Raw genomic sequence first — 21,725 nt, forward strand, 5'->3', positions numbered from 1 at the left:
ATTAACTGTGAAACACAAATCCGCTGTTGTTGGTAAATTAGGGATTTAGGTAAATGATTGTTTATTGTGTAATCATGATTTAATTAGAATGAGGTTTTTAAAAAATTAATGGAAAACTACGGCTAAACCAGGAAATTTAATCAGTATTAGTGGAGGCAGTAGCAGTTGCAGGAAGGAAGGCATCTTAACAGATAGCAACAGCAAGAGGATAGTAAATTATGGTATCATTGCTTTCAAGGTAGCGGTAGCGCAGCGGTAGAGTTGCTGCTTTACAGCGAATGCAGCGCCGGAGACTCAGGTTCGATCCTGACTACGGGTGCTGCACTGTAAGGAGTTTGTACGTTCTCCCCGTGACCTGCGTGGGTTTTCTCCGAGATCTTCGGTTTCCTCCCACACTCCAAAGACGTACAGGTATGTAGGTTAATTGGCTGGGTAAATGTAAAAATTGTCCCTAGTGGGTGTAGGATAGTGTTAATGTACGGGGATCACTTGGAGGGCCGAAAAAGGCCTGTATTCCGGCTGTATATATATGATGATATGATAAGGAGAAAAGAACAGTGTAATTAAGACTGCTTGATGAAACCAAAGTTTGATCTATCTAAAATGACTTCACTGCTGTAACTTGTTTAACCCTGTTACCTCTGTACCTTTCTTGAAGAGTGAAGTCACACTTACCTGGCTGATGGCTTTTCAAATAGAGGAGATCTAAAGTTGTATGATTGCACGGAAAGATTGTCCTGCAAAAATTCATTGATAAATCTTTACAAAATGGAAGATGCATTTGCCGTGTTATTAATAATTCCTATTGTCTAAAGTTGTTTGTCTTACTAAATGTATTTCCTGCAAGATTTTACTTCCTGTACATTTTGTATTGCATTCTTAACCATAGGTACATTTGCATAGGTTCAAGGTTAATTTACTCCACCAGCAAAATAAACTAAAAATAATTACAATCTTCAAATAGGTGCAGATATAAGAAAGTCTAAAGTTACTTCACAGTAGTTCTTAACACTGGAACAATTCATTTCATGCACTTTGACAGATGCATTGCAATGTTGACTTGCAGTGCTTTTGTGTTGCCTCTAAACAGGACACAGAGAGCCCAGAGCCTCCACTGATTAACGGGTAAATTAATCAAGGAGAGCTCCTAATCTACAATCTGACATAATTTATTTCAAGAATTAAAGATTTAAAGAAAGTAACAACCATATTCTGCTATATATTGTACAACATTTTGTTGCCTTTATAAAACTCTGCATCCTGTGACTTACTGTGGAAAGACATTACAGGAAATTCACCAGTGTTAGACTAACAATGTTGCATGAACTCATCCCAGTGACAATGTGGTAATGTCTCTAACATGTAATTGCTTTGTATCAAAGCTTCTTGTAGATCATCCAAATTTATTCCAAAGAAGTGAAAGACCAATATCCATGTTCTGAATTTAGTTTATTACTTCTGATTCAAATTTCTTAAACATTAATCATTTCTGTGCTTATTTCTTAGTAAAGGGAAGATAACCAGTTAGATCACTAAAATTGCTGAGATGTTTTTGTCTCTACACTTTGTAAAGCTAGATAGGGTGAAGATAACAATTGACAAGATGTGAAGTGACCCGATGGTCCCAACTGGAAACAACAAAATTGGAGGGAGAATTAATCGAAAAATAAGAAAAGCTTGTAGGGAATGCAAAACATTAATCATGAGGACTCCAATCTCCATTTTGAATTGACAAATTAACAGAAAAATGTAGCTTTGAGGACAAGTTCATAGAATTCATTTGGGACAGTTTCTGGGAACAATATAGCAATTTTAGATGGGATAAGAGAGTAAGGTCATGGCCAATTGTGACTGGTGTGAGAGGGGAGGTGAATACCAAAGTGAAAGTGTTGTATTTAAATGCGTGAAGTATGAAAAATAAAGTGGATGAGCTTGAGGCTCAGTTAGACATTGGCAAGTATGATGTTGTGGGAATCACAGAGACATGGCTACAAGAGGACCAGGGCTGGGGCTGAATATTCAGGGGTACACAACATATAGAAAAGACAGACAGGTGGGCAGAGGGGGTGGGGTCGCTCTGTTGGTTAGGAATGATATTCACTCCCTTGCTAGGGGAGACATAGAATCAGGAGATGTAGAATCAGTATGGATAGAAATGAGGAATTGTAAGGGTAAAAAGACCCTAATGGGAGTTATCTACAAGGCTCCAAACAGTAGCCTCGACATAGGGTGCAAGTTGAATCAAGAGCTAAAATTGGCGTGTCGCAAATGCAATCCTACGGTGGTTATGGGAGATTTCAACATGCAGGTAGACTGGGAAAATCAGGTTGGTACTGGACCTCAGGAAAGAGAGTTTGTGGAGTGCCTCCGAGATGGATTCTTAGAACAGCTTATACTGGAACCTACCAGGGAGAAGGCAATTCTGGATTTAGTGTTGTGTAATGAACCTGATCTGATAAGGGGATTCAAGGTAAAAGAGCCATTAGGATGCAGTGATCACAATATGATAAGTTTTACTCTACAAATTGAGAGGGAGAAGGGAAAATCGGAAGTGTCAGTATTACAGTATAGCAAAGGTGATTACAGAGGCATGAGCTGGCCAGATTTGACTGGAAGGAGGCCCTAGCAGGGAAGACGGTGGAACAGCAATGGCAGGTATTCCTGGGAACAATGCAGAAGTTGCAGGATCAATTTATCCCAAAGAGGAGGAAAGATTCTAAGGGGAGTAAGAGGCACCTGTGGCTGACAAGGGCAGTCAAGGACAGCATAAAAATAAAAGAGAAGTACATCATAGCAAAGAAGAGTGGGAAGCCAGAGGATTGGGAATCTTTTAAAGAGCAACAGAAGATAACTAAAAAGGCAATATGGGGAGAAAAGATGAGGTACGAGGGTAAGCTAGCCAATAATATAAAGGAGGATAGTAAAAGCTTTTTTAGGTATGTGAAGAGGAAAAAAATAGTCAAAGCAAATGTGGGTCCCTTAAAGTCAGAAGCAGGGGAATTTATTATGGGGAACAAGGAAATAGCAGACAGGGTGAACCGGTACTTTGGATCTGTCTTCACTAAGGAAGATACAAACAATCTCCCAGATGTTCTAGTGGCCAGAGATCCTAGGGTGATGGAGGAACTGAAGGAGATTCACATTAGGCAGGAAATGATGTTGGGAAGACTGATGGGACTGAAGGCTGTTAAATCCCCAGGGCCTGATGGTCTGCATCCAAGGGTACTTAAGGAGATGGCTCTAGAAATTGTGAACGCAATGGTGATCATTTTCCAATGTTCTATAGATTCAGCATCAGTTCCTGTGGATTGTAGGGTAGCTAATGTTATCCCGCTTTTTAAGAAAGGAGGGACAGAGAAAACTGGAAATTATAGACCAGTTAGTCTGACATCAGTGGTGGGGAAGATGCTGGAGTCAATTATAAAAGACGAATTTGCGGAGCATTTGGATAGCAGTAACAGGATCGTTCCGAGTCAGCATGGATTTACGAAGGGGAAATCATGCTTGACTAATCTGGAATTTTTTAAGGATGTAACTAGGAAAATTGACAGGGGAGAGCCGGTGGATGTGGTGTACCTCGACTTTCAGAAAGCCTTCGACAAGGTCCCACATAGGAGATTAGTGGACAAAATTAGAGCACATGGTATTGAGGGTAGGGTACTGATATGGATAGAAAATTGGTTGACAGATAGAAAGCAAAGAGTGGGGATAAATGGGTCCCTTTCAGAATGGCAGGCAGTGACTAGTGGGGTACCACAAGGCTCGGTGCTGGGACCGCAGCTATTTATAATATACATTAATGACTTGGATGAAGGGATTAAAAGTACCATTAGCAAATTTGCAGATGAAACAAAGCGGGGTGGTAGTGTGAACTGTGAGGAAGATGCTATGAGGTTGCAGGGTGACTTGGACAGGTTGTGTGAGTAGGCGGATTCATGGCAGATGCAGTTTAATGTGGATAAGTGTGAGGTTATCCACTTTGGTGGTAAGAATAAGAAGGCAGATTATTATCTGAATGGTGTCAAGTTAGGAAAAGGGGACGTACAACGAGATCTGGATGTCCTAGTGCATCAGTCACTGAAAGGATGCATGCAGGTTCAGCAGGCAGTGAAGAAAGCCAATGGAATGTTGGCCTTCATAATAAGAGGAGTTGAGTATAGGAGCAAAGAGGTCCTTCTGCATTGGTATAGGGCCCTAGTGAGACTGCACCTGGAGTACTGTGTGCGGTTTTAGTCTCCAAATTTGAGGAAGGATATTCTTGCTATTGAGGGCGTGCAGCGTAGGTTTACTAGGTTAATTCCCGGAATGGCAGGATTGTCATATGTTGAAAGACTGGAGCGGCTAGGCTTGTGTACACTGGAATTTAGAAGGATGAGAGGGGATCTTATTGTAACATATGATTATTAAGGGGTTGGACACGTTAGAGGCAGGAAACATGTTCCCAATGTTGGGGGAGTCCAGAACCAGGGGCCACAGTTTAAGAATAAGGGGTAGGCCATTTAGAACGGAGATGAGGAAAAGCTTTTTCAGTCAGAGTTGTAAATCTGTGGAATTCAATGCCTCAGAAGGCAGTGGAGGCCAATTCTCTGAATGCATTCCAGAGAGAGCTAGATAGAGCTCTTAAGGATAGCGGGGTCAGGGGGTATGGGGAGAAGGCAAGAACGGGGTACTGATTGAGAATGATCAGCCATGATCACATTGAATGGTGGTGCTGGCTCGAAGGGCCGAATGGCCTACTCCTGCACCTATTGCCTATTGTCTATAGAATTCATTTGGGACAGTTTCTGGGTGCAATATATCATGGAATTAACTAGGGAGCTGGTTATTTTGGACCTTATCCAAATCTGTATCCTTCAGAGACAAGGATAGATTTCTTTTCTCTTTGTTTAGTAGCAGTGACTGGAGATCAAGGATATGGGAGTGGCACGGTGGCACAGCAGTAGAGTTGCTGCCTCACAACACCAGAGACCCAGGATCGATCCTGACTATGGGTGCTGCCTGTTCGGAGTTTGTACATTCTTCCTGTGACTCCATTGGTTTTCTCCGGGTGCTCCCAAATTCCAAAGAGGTGCAGGTTTGTAGGTTAACTGGCTTCTGTACATTATTTCTAGTGTGTAACATAAAACTAGTGTATGGATGATCATTGGTCGGTATGGACTCGGTGGACCAAAGGGGCTGTTTCTATGCTGTATCTCTAAAAGAAATATGGAAAGCTAGAGTAATGGTATGCTTCTTCTGCTGGACGTGCGAGATCAGGGACACTTCCAAAGATTCTAGTGACTCTACCTGCTGCAACTGTGTCCAGCTGCAACTCCTTTCAGACTGTGGAATATCCGGGATGCAGAAAATATGATAGATAGTACATTTGGACAGAAGGTCCTGCCACTGATTTAGAAAGAATGAAATTGCATGACCACCAGTCCAGGTAGAGAGTGTAGGAATCCCTTCTCGTCATTCCCCTCTCAAACAGTTCATAGCCTGGATACCGAAGATAGACACAAAATGCTGGAGTATCTCAGCGGGTCAGGCAATATCTCTGGAAAGAAAGGAATAAGTGATGTTTCGGGTTGAAAACCTTCTTCAGTGAGCGTCAAGGGAGGGGGAAAGTCGAAGTATGAAAAGGTTCAGAACAAATCGGAGCCGGCACTGATGACCAAGGAAAGGTGGAGCCCACAATGGTACTTTGTTGGCTGTGGAAGGAGTGATCACGGATGGGTATATGGATGCAAACAATGGAACTAGTAGGACGACTAATGTGAGGATGGAGGGTGGCGGCGGTGAGAGAGGGAATACTATTGGAGGGGGAGGTGTATCAGAGAAAAGCAGCAACAGTAGCCGTTAGCAGCACACAGGTGACTCTGATGAACAGCAGGGGTAAATGTAAATGTAGGGCACTCGGGAATGTTCATGAACAGAGAGACCAGGTGTCTAAGTCCATCGTTCCCTGAAATTGGCAGAACAGGTCGATAGTGGTGCAGAATATAAGAGCTTGGATGTTACGTTGCAACTTTACAACATAAAGTTAGACCGAACTTGGAGCACTGTGTACAGTTCTAATTGCCACATTATAGAAAAAAATGTACTGGAGAGAGTGCAGAGGAGATTCATCAGGATGCTACCTAGATTGAAGGGCTTAATTTGGGGGGGGGGGAGAACCTGGATAGGCTGAGCTTGTTTACCCGGCAAGTAAGATTTTCATTGTTCTATCTGGGACATACAGTATGACAATAACAACACTCTTGACCCGTGACTCTTAAGTGAAGGAGAAGTGATAGATATTTGCAATGCGTTAGCTGGTGGAATCTGGCACAATCCCTATGTCTATGAATAGACAAGGCATTGAAGGATACAGACCTAATGTAGGCAAATGAAATTACAGCAGATGTACATGGTGGACCAAAGGGCCGATTCCTATGCTGACAAACAATGTCCGATGACAAACAAAGAAATTACATATCAGGGTTAACATATGAGGAGCATTTGATGGCTCTGGTCCTGTGCTCTCAAGTTTAGAAGCTTGAGGGGGGATCTCATTGAAACCTACCAAATAATGAAAAGCCTAGATAGAGTGGATGTGGAAAGGAGTTTTACACTAGTGGGAGAGTCCAGGAGCAGCCAACACAGCCTCAGAATAAAAGGACATATCTTTCGAATTTAAACTCATACATCTCACTTCAATGCCCTTTAATAACACTGAGGCAGAGAATTCCACAGATTTACAAATCTCTGACTGAAAAAGTTTTTCCTCATCTCTGTTCTAAATGGCCTACCCCTTATTCTTAAAACTGTGGCCCCTGGTTCTGGACTCCCCCAACATTGGGAACATGTTTCCTGCCCCTAACATGTCCAATCCCTTAATAATCTTATGTGTTTCAATAAGATCCCCTCTCCTCCTTCTAAATTCCAGTGTATACAAGCCTAGTCACTCCAGTCTTTCAACATATGACAGTCCCGCCATTCAGGGAATTAACCTAGTGAACCTACGCTGCACGCCCTCAATAGCAAGAATATCCTTCCTCAAAACTGCACACAGTACTCCAGGTGCGGACTCACTTGGGCCCAGTACAACTGCAGAAGGACCTCTTTGTTCAACTCCTCAGCTCCTCTTGTTATGAAGGCCAACATTCCATTGGCTTTCTTCACTGCCTGCTGTACCTGCAGGTAGGGCACTCGGGAATGTTCATGAACAGAGAGACCAGGTGTCTAAGTCCATCGTTCCCTGAAATTGGCAGTTGTTCGTCCCCTTTTCCTAACTTGACACCATTCAGATAATAATCTGCCTTCCTATTCTTACCACCAAAGTGGATTACCTCACATTTATCTACATTAAACTGCATCTGCCATGCATCCGCCCACTCACACAAACTGTCCAAGTCACCCTGCAACCTCATAGCATCTTCCTCACAGTTCACACTGCCACCCAGCTTTGTGTTATGTGCAAATTTGCTAATGGTACTTTTCATTCCTTCATCCAAGTCATTAATGTATATTGTAAATAGCTGCGGTCCTAGCATCGAGCCTTGCGGTACCCCACTAGTCACTGCCTGCCATTCTGAAAGGGACCCATTTATCCCCACTCTTTGCTTTCTGTCTGCCAACCAATTTTCTATCCATATCAGTACCCTACCCCCAATACCATGTGCTCTAATTTTGCCCACTAATCTCCTATGTGGCACCTTGTCGAAGGCTTTCTGAAAGTCAAGGTACACTACATCCACCGGCTCCCCCCTGTCCATTTTCCTAGTTATGTCCTCAAAAAATTCCAGAAGATTAGTCAAGCATGATTTCCCCTTCATAAATCCACGATCCTGTTACTGCTATCCAATTGCTCCGCAATTTCGTCTTTTATAATTGACTCCAGCATCTTCCCCACCACCGATGTCAGACCAACTGGTTTATAATTTCCTTTTTTCTCTCTCCCTCCTTTCTTAAAAAGTGGGATAACATTAGCTACCCTCCAATCCACAAGAACTGATCCTGAATCTATAGAACATTGGGAAATGATCACTAATGCATCCACAATTTCTAGAGCCACCTCCTTAAGCACCCTGGGATGCAGACCATCAGGCCCTGGGGATTTATCAGACTTCAGTCCCATCAGTCTACCCAACACCATTTCCTGCCTAATGTGAATTTCCTTCAGTTCCTCCATCACCCTAGGATCTCTGGCCACTAGAACATCTGGGAGATTGTTTGTATCTTCCTTAGTGAAGACAGATCCAAAGTACCGGTTCAACTCGTCTGCCATTTCCTTGTTCCCCATAATAAATTCCCCTGCTTCTGTCTTCAAGGGACCCACATTTCCCTTAACTATTTTTTTCCTCTTCACGTACCTCAAGAAGCCTTTATATTATTGACTAGCCTACCTTTGTACCTCATCTTTTCTCCCTATATTGCCTTTTTAGTTATCTTCTGTTGCTCTTTAAAAGAGTCCCAATCCTCTGACTTCCCGCTCTTCTTTGCTATGTTATACTTCTTCTCTTTTATTGTTATGCAGTGCTTGGCTGCCCTTGTCAGCCACAGGTGCCTTTTACTCCCCTTAGAATCTTTCCTCCTCTTTGGGATGAATTGATCCTGCACCTTCTGCATTATTCCCAGGAATACCTACCATTGCTGTTCCAGTCTTCCCTGCTAGGGTCTCCTTCCAGTCAAATCTGGCCAGCTCCTCCCTCATGCCTCTATAATCCCCTTTGCTATACTGTAATACTGGCACTTCCGATTTTCCCTTCTCCCTCTCAAATTGTAGATTAAAACTTATCATATTATGATCACTGCCTCCGAATGGCTCTTTTACCTTGAGTTCCCTTATCAAATTAGGTTCATTACACAACACTAAATCCACAATTGCCTTCTCCCTGGTAGGTTCCAGTACAAGCTGTTCTAAGAATCCATCTCGGAGGCACTCCACAAACTCCCTTTCCTGGGGTCCAGGACCAACCTGATTTTCCCAGTCTACCTGCATGTTGAAATCTCCCATAAGCACTGTAGCATTACATTTGCGACATGCCAATTTTAACTCTTGAAGTCAAGAACTATCTGTTTACACTCCAGCGGTATGAACATTGACTTCTCCAACTTCAGATATTTTCTCTGTCCCTCTCTTTCCCCTCCCCCTTCCCAGTTCTCCCACTGTCTTCCTGTCTCCTACTACATCCTATCTTTGTCCCGCCCCCTCCCCTGACACCAATCTGAAGAAGGGTCTCGACTCTGCATTCTGTGAAACGTCACCCATTCCTTCTCTCTTGAGGTGCTGCCTGACCCGTTGAGTTACCCCAGCATTTTGTGTCTCCCTACAACAACATCCTTCCTACATTTGGTTGCCTGAAACTACACACTGTACTCCAAGTGCATTCTAATGAATGTTTTGTGCACTGATGCATTTGATCTTGGCAGATTCTGATTATTAAACAATGCAAATACCTCCAATTTACTGCAGAGTTTTCCAAGCAATAAACTGTACTGCACAATTGATTTAATTAAAAATGGAACCCTATCGTATCTTGGCTGTAAATCCATAATGTTCACTTCTGTCACATTCTGTTCCTACCATGATGCTTTTTCCAAGACAGCACAAGACTCTTGTCAGAAACAACATGGTATTTTTTTCTTGATGAAGATGCCAGTGAAGGGTTTCCTTACACTGCAGTGCATTATTTTTCTCTGCTTCTGGATGACTAAATATGACAGATGCTGCAAATTAATGCATGTCAGGCTTATCCACTGTGGAGCTTTGGGCAGTGTATCCAGTCGTTAAAGAAGAATTGACATAACTTGCAAAATAGCTCGATATTGCCCAAAGTAATATGATAAACTTAATTCACACTAAAACCACAGTACGTTTAAGACCTATCCCTGTTCTCCAGAGATGCTGCCTGACCCGCTTAGTTACTCCAGCAATATGTCTTTTTTTTATCAATCAGCATCTGCAGTTTCTTGTTTCTACAGGATGTTTTGGAGTGAGTCTAATCAAATCATCTGCTATTCTGAAGTAACTTCATGTCTCAAACTTGTATGACAAAATATTTATAAATTATATATTGAACAGTATCAAAAATTACTCATTCAACTATGTAACTGAATGAAAGGAGCTAATTTGCCAGCCCCAATACCTCATTCTCATTAAAATGGATTACCCAAACTGAACTGCAATTAATTTTAGTATTTTATAATATGCAATATGGTCAAAAGTCTTGCCCTGTGAATTAGAATAAAAAGTAGTAAAACAAAGGCTACATGCTTCAGAAACTTTCAGTGGATGAAAACCAATAGGCAGAAAGCCGAAAGCACCAAAGATCCAGTGGGTGCATTTAAAAACATTGCACCATGAAGGGACTGGATGTCCTCTACAGTTTGCTGCCTGAATCATCAGACTCCGCAGTGTGTGGGGTGGCTCTATCTCTCCATTTTAACGTTGAAATACAGACACTGCTCCTTTGGCCCTTCCCTGCTTACTCCACATATATTGTGGAAGTGTTTCCATCTGGAGTCCCGGTCCAGACAGCACAGTGAATCAGGTGGAGCCTTGAATAGAGAAATGACATGCTAGTTCTATCTGCTTTTGATGGATAGTGGTGTGTTCCCAGCAGATGGTGTGTTTAGTGTGATTAGAGTAGATGAGGACCAAAGCTTGGTTGTAGCCGACCTTGCAAAAGATACAACACGCAATGACGGCAATGGAAACTGCTGACAATCCCAGGGACGTAGGCATTAATAATCAGCCACTTTGTTTTATGGAGAAACAGACTCTTTAAAATACAGAATAACTTTGAAAAATACGGTGAGAAGAAAACACGGATTGTCTTCTGCTTTTAGAACGCTGTGTTAGCATAATAAATATGTGACAGTGATTTAGGGTTTATCCTCAAATGCAGAGATAATTGCAGAGAAATAGGTTGAAGAATCCATTTCAAAAGCAAAACATTGCTGGAATCTGAAGAGAAAATTCTGAAATTGTGCAACAGGTCAGGAAGTATCTGTAAGTGGAGAATCAGAGTTAACGACTACATCTGAAAGGCTAGAAATTTGCTTATCGTGTTGTAATGATAATGTTAATTAACTGTTTTTTTAAGAGGTTAAGATAGGTTGATTATTGGATACAAGGTAACAATGGAAACACTATGTTATTTCTTCATTCCCAATCCAAAGAATTATTGCTACCTAGTGATCTTTGCAGGGAAGTGACACTGGATGAGAACGTGATTACGCGCTGATTGTTGTTTTTCCTCCTCAGATGCTGGAAAAAAAGCACAATGATGTTCATCATACATGGTCACACCTGAAGAATGGCTGTTTAGCACAATGGAATTTAAGTGGGGAGTGACTGTTTAAGAGAAACCTAAACAGCACCAATGAGACATCACCTCTAGCACCCGTTAGAGAAAAAGTAAAATACTTAAGAAGAGAAAAGATTACAGATGGGAAATAATTATTATATGAAAAGATTACAAATGGGAAATAATTATCTTCTGCCAAATTCTAATTATTGGGGGCCAAGCGAATAGGTAATAAAAGAGTAATTAGAGAATGGCTAGAACATCAGTCACTTTGTTGCAACTCAGAATGAATAGGTAGTACTAATGTAAATATTAACTGCACACCATTTGCTCTAAGTTAACGGACACTTCTTTTCTTGAGGTTTTGATAGTTCACCTTTTTCCCCAGCCTATAGCAGCTGGAAGTATAAAGAAGATATGCAATGCAAATGCTGGTTTCAGTGGCCCGAGAATTTGTAATGCGGAATAAGAAATGTCAGATGAATTAAACATCTTCACGGAAGAAGACATCTAAAAACTACCAGAATTACCAGAGAACAGAGGTTCAAGTGAGAATATGGAATTGCAGAAAATAAGTGTTAGTTAAAAAATAGTACTAGGAAAAAGTTGCTGAAGCAAAAAACTGATAAATCCAAACGACTGAATGATCTGCATCCCGGAAGAACTGAGTTAGAGATGGTGAATGTTCTGGCTGTCATCCTTCAAAACACTATAGATTCTGGAATTGTTTCTGTGCAATGGAAGATAGAAAGTAAGAGCCCATTAGTCAAGGACCTGATAGCTAATATTATTTGCATGGAAAATATTGGAATCTATAATACAAGATGCAATAACAAAAACATTGAAATGAATGATAGGATTGAGGAGGATCTGTCTGGCTGGATTAATGGAAGGAAAAACAAGTTTTACTAACTAATAGAGTGCTTTGAAGATGAGACTAGTAGTATAGATAAGTGGGAACTAGTATATATGGTGTATTTGGATTTGTACAGAGGTTTCAATAAAGGCCCACACACGATGTTGGTCAACAAAGTTAGACCACATGGAGATGAGATTGACCTGGGATTGAGAATTGATTAAGCAAAGAATAGGAATAAACTAGTTGGACGGAACAGGGATTGATAATGCAGCCCCAACTATTCACCACCTATATCAACAATTTGGCTGGAGTGAGTGAATGCTATATTTCCAGATTTGCTGATGATACAAAACTAGTTGGGGTTGTGATAGCTGTGGCTTGCTGTATGAGGAGAAGAATGAGAAAACATCTGTTAAAAGTCCAAAACTTGCGGATACAGAGAGGATATTTCCCCTGGCTGGGGAGTCTAGAATCTTCGGTGGCATTCTCAGAATAACGGATATGCCATTTAGGCCTGAGATGAGGACGTGTGATTTTTTGTAATCCCCGACGTAGGAGTGCTGTGGAGGCTCGGTCATTGAGTTCACTTAAACAGGGAATAATGGACTTCCAGATAGCACGGGGATTGAGGGATATGGGGACAGTGCAGGAAAATGGAGTTGAGGTAGAAGGTCAGATGTGATCCTGATGAATAGGCTCAGAGGGCTAAGTTACCTACTGCTCTTGTTTCGCATGTTCATATTTCTTACACAACATTAAGTTGACTGAAAAATAAATTCATGTGCCCATACCTTTTGAGGCACAGGGTGCATGATTTTCTGTCTGTTAGTGCTTCTAAGAACTCTCAAAGGAGATGTATTCCTCCCCACCTCAGTTAAGGGTAATGGACTCTGAACAGATTTGGTCAACTGTGCACCTGACTGTGATGCTGGTGTACTGGAACTGCTCTTCTCTTTCCTTTCAAAATTAAATGTTCGTTTCACCGGATCGGATTGCACCGGATTTAGAAGTCCCTCTTGGGCATAAAGTTTTGAGGAATATTTTCCAGGAAATGGCGTCTTCTGGAAGCAAATAACATGAGCTAGATTGAATCTGTCAATACAAGAATGTATACTAAAGATCTAAATTAGATTTTTTAAAATCCATGTAGAAAATAAGAAATTGAAACAGCATTTGTTACAACTACACCATAGGCTAGTTGGAGAAAAGCAATTAATATTTTAACTGGAATTGGATGTCAGAACTAAATCTTACAAGCAGACATATAAAATCCACATTTGGTATAATATAATATGTATGCCTAAATTAATAATTAATACTTAAATTATTTTAAATACAATTACTTTTAAAGTCCAGCAGTTCTGATGTTGATCCATTAGGCAATTCTACTCATGGGAACCCTAAGCTCTTACCCTCATCTATCTATCTATCTATCTATCTATCTATCTATCTATCTATCTATCTATCTATCTATCTATCTATCTATCTATCTATCTATCTATCTATCTATTTATCTATCTATCTATCTATCTATCTATCTATCTATCTATCTATCTATCTATCTATCTATCTATCTATCTATCTATCTATCTATCTATCTATCTATCTATCTATCTATCTATCTATCTATCTATCTCTAAAGGATAGCGGAGTGAGGGGGTATGGGGAGAAGGCAGGAACGGGGTACTGATTGAGAGTGATCAGCCATGATCGCATTGAATGGCGGTGCTGGCTCGAAGGGCTGAATGGCCTACTCCTGCACCTATTGTCTATTGTCTATTGTCTAAAACAGATGTATATATATATATGAATATATATATATATATATATATATGTATATATGTACTTCTGAGATTTTGTTGTGGACATGTGGACCTGCAGCCAAAATGGTAAACCATAGCGCCACAATTTTAGCACCACCTTAATCACGATTGTCCTGGCGACTGTTAATGAAAAGTTTTATTTAAATTAGTCTTGTATTTTTAAAGTTAGAGAGATTTTAAAGTTTAAAAATCACCTTTCAAACCGACCTCTTAAAGGTACTCAGCGTGTGACGTCACAATGGGGCACGTACGGTTTTAATTGCGCTTCCCTCCCCACTGTGGGGGGCAGGGAGGGAGCAGTGGGTGTGGGGGAGGAGGCAGTGTTGTGGGAGCGGGGGATGGAATGGTTCAGTGGGGGGAGGAGGGTGGGATAAGGGGGATTGAGTGGGGGGGGGGGGCTCATGGAGCTAGACCAATACAGGAGAGACTTTGGGTCCACAGTTCGCTCTGGCTCCAGCGCTGGCGCTACAGGGCCGAGGTGAGTGGCAACTTCTCCCCTTCCCTGTCCCAATCTACGAGGAATGGGCCATCTTGTGCGCAGAGTGGGCGTGGGAGCCGAGTTGGGGTAGGGGAGAGTGGGGGTGGGGGGAGGGGAGAGTGGGGGTGGGGAGAGTGGGGGGTGGGGAGGGGAGATGGGGAGTGGGGGTGGGGGGAAAGGGGGGTTGGAGTGGGGGGGGTGGAGAGTGGGGGTGGGCGGGTAGGGGTGGGAGTGAGGGGGTGTGGGGGAGGAGACAGTGGGGGTGTGGGGAGTGGGGGCTGGGGGTAGGGAGTGGGAAGGGGGGAGTGGGGGTGAGGGGATGGAGTGGGCCAGTGGTGGGAGGAGGGGGAATAAGGGGGGTTGAATGGGGGTGGGTGAGGTTGTTATACCAATACAGGAAAGGCTTTGGGTCCACGGCTTGCTCTAGCAGCAGTGCTGGCGCCATGGGGGAATGGGTGATGTTTCGGGTCGAGACACTTATTCAGACTGATGTCAGGGGGACGGGACAAAGAAAGGATATCGGCGATCATTTCGTTCAACACCTTCATTGAATCCGCCTTAACCAACCTGATCCCCCGGTGGCTGAGCACTTCAACTCCCCCTCCCAGTCTGACCTTTCTGTCATGGGCCTCCTCCAGTGTCATAGTGAGGCCCACCGCAAATTGGAGGAACAGCACCTCATATTTCGCTTGGTCAGCATCCAGCCCAGTGGTATGAACATTGACTTCTTTAACTTTAGATAGCTGCTCTGTCCCTCTCTTCCTCTCCCCCTTCCCAGTTCTCCCACTGTCTTCCTGTCTCCACCTATATTCTTTCTTTGTCCCGTCCCCCCTGACATCAGTTCGAAGAAGGGTCTCGACCCGAAACGTCACCCATTCCTACTCTCCAGAGATGCTACCTGATCCGCTGAGTTACTCCAGCATTTTGTGATACCATCGATTTGTACCAGCATCTGCAGTTATTTTCCGACACAGCTTTCTGATTAGTTGTCTCTTCATATATTCTAACTGTATTCTTTGTACTAACATTCCCTTTTAACCTTAATAGCTATTATTCACTCTATATCATGACCCCAATTTGCCTAGGGATCACTGATTTGCAACATTTCTTACTCTACAGTTGTTATCAAACATTTTTCAGCATATGAAAACTGAATATTTTCAGTATTTTCTGCTTTTTTAGTACTTTCAATTTGCAACGTTTCCAATACTTTGGTTTCTCTTAAATCATTGCCTGTGAAACTCAGTCAATGTAAGATTTGAGGTTCCGCTGAAGTACATACTTGCATTTGGGAAACCAGGGACTTATTAGGGAAAGTCAGTAGAGCCTTGTGTGGTGGTGAGGGGGTCCTGTCTCATATATTTGATTGCTTTTTGAGGAAATGATGAAGATGGCAGTGTATGTTCTCTACATGGACTTTTATAAAGCATTTGATAAAGCCCCCCCCACCCCCCCTAGTCCAGAAGCACAGATCATAGATCAAGTGGATAGCATTGTAAAGAAGCATATAGTATGTATGCCTTCATCAGTCAGGGCATTGAGTACAAAAGTCAGGAAGATATGTGGCCACTGCATAACACTTCATTTAGGCTGTATTTGAAGTATTGTGTGCAGTTCTGTGCAGTGTGCACTAAGGAAGGATGAGGAGGTTCTGGAGAGGGTGCAGAAAAAGTTTACCAGGATGTTGCCTGGATTGCACGGTATTAGATGTAAGGACAGACTGGAAACATTTGAACTGTTTTGCTGAGAGGCAACCTGACAGAAGTATATTAGTTATGAGAGGCATAGATAGGGTAGGGAGTTATAATTCATTTCCTTCCAGGGTGGAAATGTTAAATCCAAGAGGGCAAGGAGATTTGCAAGGGAAGCTCTTCTATACAGCAAGTGGGATGTACCTGGAATGTGGTAGAAGCAAATATGACAACAATATTTAAGAGACATTTAGCCAACTACATGAATGGGTAGGCAATAGATTACAGATTATGTGTGGGTAGTTGGGGCTAATTAAATCATAGTTGACTCAGACGTCGTGGACAGAAGGGACTCTTCCTTTGCTGTACTGTTTTATGTTCTATGAATGATCTTCACACATTAGAAAATTAGGGTGGACAGTTGAGGTGACCATATTATAGAATCAAACATGAAGACATTGGGGACAGTGCAAGGAAGATATAGAAAGATAAAATGAGAACTGCAAGAGGACACTTTTCAGGGAAGGATAAATGGACTCTGGTGGAAAGAAAGCTGAACTCAGTTGTCTTTAAAGTTATGAAAGGTTTTGACAGAGTCAGCTTTAAAAGCTTCCATTTGAGGTGAACAGCATAACAGACAATAACCTCTCAATGTCAGCTAGATGAAAAAGCTAGCTATGGACTTTAGGAAGCGTGGTAGAGTACATGCTCCAAACAGCATCAATGATGCCGAACTGAAAATGGTTTAGAGCCTTAGGTTTCATGGCGTTAATATTACAAATGAGCTGTCGTAGACCAACCTCATTGATGTGGCAGCCGAGAAGGTGCACCAATACCTCTACTTCCTGAGCAGATGGAGGAAATTCGGTACATATCCGATAACTCTTACAAATCTCTACAGATGCACCATTGAAAATATACTGTCAGGTTGCATCACAGTTTGATTTGGGAACAGATCTGCCCAAGACTGCAAGAAATTGCAAAGTTGTAGTTGTAGCCCAGTCCATCACATGGACTAGATTCCCCACTATTGACTTCAACTACATTTAACACTGCCTTGGAAAAGCAGCCAACACAATCAAGGACTTGTCATTGCTTACTCTCCCAGCTTCGTGCCCTCTGCTATTGGGCTTCTGAACGGACAGGCTAGGGTGCTGTCTGATTCACTTCTACCCCATTGTGAACATTGGACTGTCTGCGGAACTGAAGAGCTACAATGCTGAGAACTTTTATTCTACACTCTATATCTTTTCTATCGTCATAAGTTGTCCTATTGTCATAAGTCATAGGAGCAGAATTAAACTATTTGGCCCATCAAGTCTATTCCGCCATTCAATCATGGCTGATCTATATTTCCCTCAACCCCATTCTGCTACCTTCGCCCCATGATCTTTGACACCCTTACTCATCAAGAATCTGCCAATCTCTGCTTTAAAAATACCCAATGACTTGGCATCCACAGCCATTCATGGCAGTGAAAACCTAGAATGTCCCAAGAATTCCAACGGGAAATTCTGAAGACATTTTATTACCCATGGAGTGTCATGAATATAGAATTTGCTACCAGAAGTGGTTGAAAGAAATAATACAGGTGCATTTAAGGGGAGGCTAACTTAAGTGAGAGACAGGAATAGAAGATTAAGTTGATGGATCTAGATGAGAAGAGATGGAGGCTCAGATGGAACACAAATACAAGGTACTGCGTAGGTACAATGGCTTATCCTTGTGCCAGATTCACATTAAATGGTCTTTGAGATATATTGTATAAATGACCAGCTTACTAATGTGCAGATTTGATTATGCTCACTTGCATGTTCTTAGTTTTATTTACAATGCCTTCTACACTTACATTGACATTTTTTTGCCACCACCCTCCTTTAGTTGATTCCTGGTCTTCTGTTCGCGAATGACTCTTTTGCTGGAACGATCAGTGAAAATAATTTGAGGGTTAATGAATTTCTCAAATGAACTAGCATTATAATCTACCCAAAACTTTGCCTTTATAGAAAATTCACAATTTCCCATTCAATTACCTTACGATTACGATTGTTTTTAACGTTATTGACATCTTTGGGTTTTACTTTCAATTTGTTGTTTAAATTTTTTTTTTTCTTCGTTAATTTTTCAGGAGGAGGGTTGGAAGCGACTGTATTCATGTTCATAGCATTACCGAGGTTCTATTTACAAACTCAGCCCAACTAGTTGGGTTTTCCTTATCCCCAGACTGAATCTTCACTGCCAGTTTGGGAGCATTTTTGTTGTTGGTATTGACCACCGCCCTGTTCAAACAAAAACAATCGTAAGAATATGCTGATTAAAAATAATCGGCGATTAATCTGTGATAACAGTCCACAGTCCTTTGGTATAATCGTCGGTTTAAAATAATTGAGTTTGCAGTGTTGCCTTTAAACATGGCTAAGAAAACTCACTGCTGTCAGCGATGAACCGATTGTGACGCGTACTTGCAACTTTTTATGGATACAATTACTTCTGCCAGCGGTCTCCTCCCTCGCCAAGTAACCCAGACTACGACCAGCTTCTGTCCTTGTAGTTTAGTTTAAAATCTAATTACCAACATCTTCCTCGCACATTGGGCAACTGGTTAGATGAGATTATTAAAACTCAAAGGCTTAAACAATGATTTTTCTTGCAGTGTTTATAGATGTTGCTTCGAGGAGTTTAAAGACTTTTTTTTTGTAGTGATGTAAATGCTCCTTCGAGGAGTTTCTTTAAGGACAACATAGACATTCACGAGCTGCACGGAGGATCTGGCACCAGAAGATTTCCGGTCTGTGCAACTGTAAGCACACTTCCTCGCCGCAATGAAACTAGAGTATGGGTCAGTATTTCTGTAAATGACACTAAGCGCGACTAGACCACAAAGACGATAGGCTGCATCAAAAGATCTGGTAACTGACATCAACTAAAATGTAGGAAAATAACTGCAGATGCTGGTACAAATCGAAGGTATTTATTCACAAAATGCTGGAGTAACTCAGCAGGTCAGGCAGCATCTCAGGAGAGAAGGAATGGGTGACGTTTCGGGTCGAAACCCTTCTTCAAACTGGTAATGCTATCAACTAAAATGGCTGTTATGAGCTTTCAACAGAAAAAAATTGTCAAATCTATTTATCTAGATAATAAGAAAGGCGTATTTTTCAGTTTACTGCACGCACTTCGTGTATGGAAATTTGGAAATTGAACTCCCGAAATCCAAGTTCAAATATTAAGATGAATCAGTAATCCTCCCATTGACGCCAAGGAAACCATTATACATCTCCCTTCAGTTTGAAAAACACCGTTTACTGTTTCGATGTTCTATTTGCCAACATTATCCATGCTATTACAAGCCCTTTAGTCCATGGCCTTTCGATCTTGAAGCAATCTTATCTGATCAAATGCATTTAATGTTCACATATAACAACTATATTTTTCTCAATGACCCATTAGTTCATAAAAAGTTACACACAGCCTTTTTACAGCTGGCATTCTCTGATCATTTCACATTTGGCCTATTTTTGTACTTAGTTTCTAGAACTCTTCCCATTGCTCAATTTTAATTAATTGGGTTGATCGCTACTTCAACAAAAATCTGCAACCTTCCAACCCTCAGCTGACACTCCAAATTTAGATGTTCGAAATATTAGCCCAGGTGCTTGCTTTCCTCAGCAAATTGTGCTGCTTCTCATCTATAATCAGGCAATTTATCTATTAAAGTTAATCATTTTTTATTAATCACCATTTTTACATGGACAGGACAGGTTTAGAGGGTTGTGGGCAAAATGCAGGTGGGACAAGTATAGCTGGGACATGTTGGCTGGTGTAGGCAAATTGGACCAAAGGGCCCACTTCCATGCTGTATGACTATCTAAAATCTCAACTAACAGACTCTCACTACATATCTTCCTTGAAGACACATGTCCCACTGAGCTGATCAAGGTAGGTCCTGACAAATCTAAATTTCTAGGAAGAGGTAACAGTAGGTTGTGATTGGATTTTGATAGGGTCCCATATTGGACACTGGTCCAAAAGGTTAGGGCCCACGATTGCAGAGAAAGTTGGTAAATTGGATCCAAAATTAGTTTGGTAATAGTGAGAGGGTGATTGGTAGAGGGTTGTTTTTGTGACTAGATGCCTTTGACTCGTTCGTGTTCCATCAGGATCAATGCCAGAACATAGCAATACTGTTATATACAAGAATGATGCAAATGTGGGTGCAGCAGACATTTAGTTTAGACACTGCAGGGAAACATTTTCCAAGGAACAAAGGCAACTGGAGATGTGATGCATTTATAATTATGCGGGCTATAACAAGTATAACAGCAGCAAACAAGTTGGATCAAAATTGTTTGCCATTTACATTAGTTATTAAATTTCAGAGCATGTGCAAAATTTATTGCAACTAGAGGTTGCCCACCACATCCAAAAAGTGGTTGGGAGTAAGAGTAGGCGGAGCAAAATGAACAAATCATCAAACCTTACAGGCAAAATGCTCCACAATCTCTGTAAATGAATATCAAAATATCTGCATTGAATGTGTAACCTCCGGAAATGTTGGATGGGGTTTTTGAAAAGAAGATGTGTTGTAAATATTTATTACTTGAATAAAGTATTTTTTAAATATTAAAAATAAGGGAAGGGATTCGGTATAAATTTGGTAATGAATATCTGTATTGAATGTATAACCTCCGGGAATGTCGGATGGAGTTTTGAAAAGAAAATGTATTTTTTGATATAATTTTTAAAAATGTGGCCAAATGGCCCACTGCAGGAGTATGTGCTGAGGGACGCACTGAAGCTTGGTGCAGTCAACACCAAGGCTCTGTGGTGTAGGACCAGTCCAGCAGTCCTTCCGCTGCTGGATATGGCGGGCAGAGTGTGGTGGAGACACCCCTCAAAATAAGGGGATTCCACACCAGTGGGCCACATCAGTGGGGGGTTAATTTTATGTAATTGGTGTATTGTATGTATAGCCATGTGCTCAGGTCAAAGAAACCATCTGTTAACTTGCTGTCTGATTCTGATCTGTACTTCATCTACTTACATTTGCAAAATGTAGTTGAAGCTAAAATGCACTCTGCATTGGGAACCATGGTTATAACTTACCAAAACCTAGCCAGATACTAATTTTGAGCCCAAGGAACACAGCTGGAAGTCCAAATTTAAGGCTTGGACCAAGTGTGAATACTACAATACCCATATAAAACCTTTGAAGTCATAGGGCTGGCTGTTCGAGGGAAATCATACCCACCAAGACATTCTGACATAAAGTCAATAGGTGCAGGAGTAGGCCATTCGAGCCAGCCCATTCAATGTAGTATAAGACAATGACTGCAGATGCTGGTACAAATCGAAGGTATTTATTCACAAAATGCTGGAGTAACTCAGCAGGTCAGGCAGCATCTCAGGAGAGAAGGAATGGGTGACGTTTCGGGTCTAGACCCTTCTTCAATGTGATCATGGCTGATCATCCACAATCAGTACCCCGTTCCTGCCCTCTCCCCAAACCCCCCCCGACTCCACTAGCATTGAGCTCTATCTAATTTTCTCTTGAAAGCATCCAGAGAATTGGCCTCCTCTGCCTTCTGAGGCAGAGTTCCA

General features: G+C 41.7%; 1 protein-coding gene across 1 annotated transcript in view; it reads right to left on the reverse strand.

Moving 5' to 3' along the window:
• Positions 1–18,286, reverse strand: part of stpg4 (sperm-tail PG-rich repeat containing 4) — a 47,014-nt gene extending 28,728 nt beyond the window's left edge. The window contains exons 1-4 of the mRNA XM_078405846.1: positions 18,158–18,286; positions 17,974–18,042; positions 12,924–13,193; positions 676–737 (exon numbers count right to left, since the gene is read on the reverse strand). Of these exons, the coding sequence (XP_078261972.1) occupies positions 676–737; positions 12,924–13,193; positions 17,974–18,042; positions 18,158–18,286 (530 nt within the window). The remainder of the gene's footprint in view (positions 1–675; positions 738–12,923; positions 13,194–17,973; positions 18,043–18,157) is intronic.
• Positions 18,287–21,725: the final 3,439 nt, after the last annotated feature.

The sequence above is a fragment of the Rhinoraja longicauda genome, chromosome 9, assembly GCF_053455715.1.
Source record: "Rhinoraja longicauda isolate Sanriku21f chromosome 9, sRhiLon1.1, whole genome shotgun sequence".
NCBI lineage: Eukaryota > Metazoa > Chordata > Chondrichthyes > Rajiformes > Arhynchobatidae > Rhinoraja > Rhinoraja longicauda.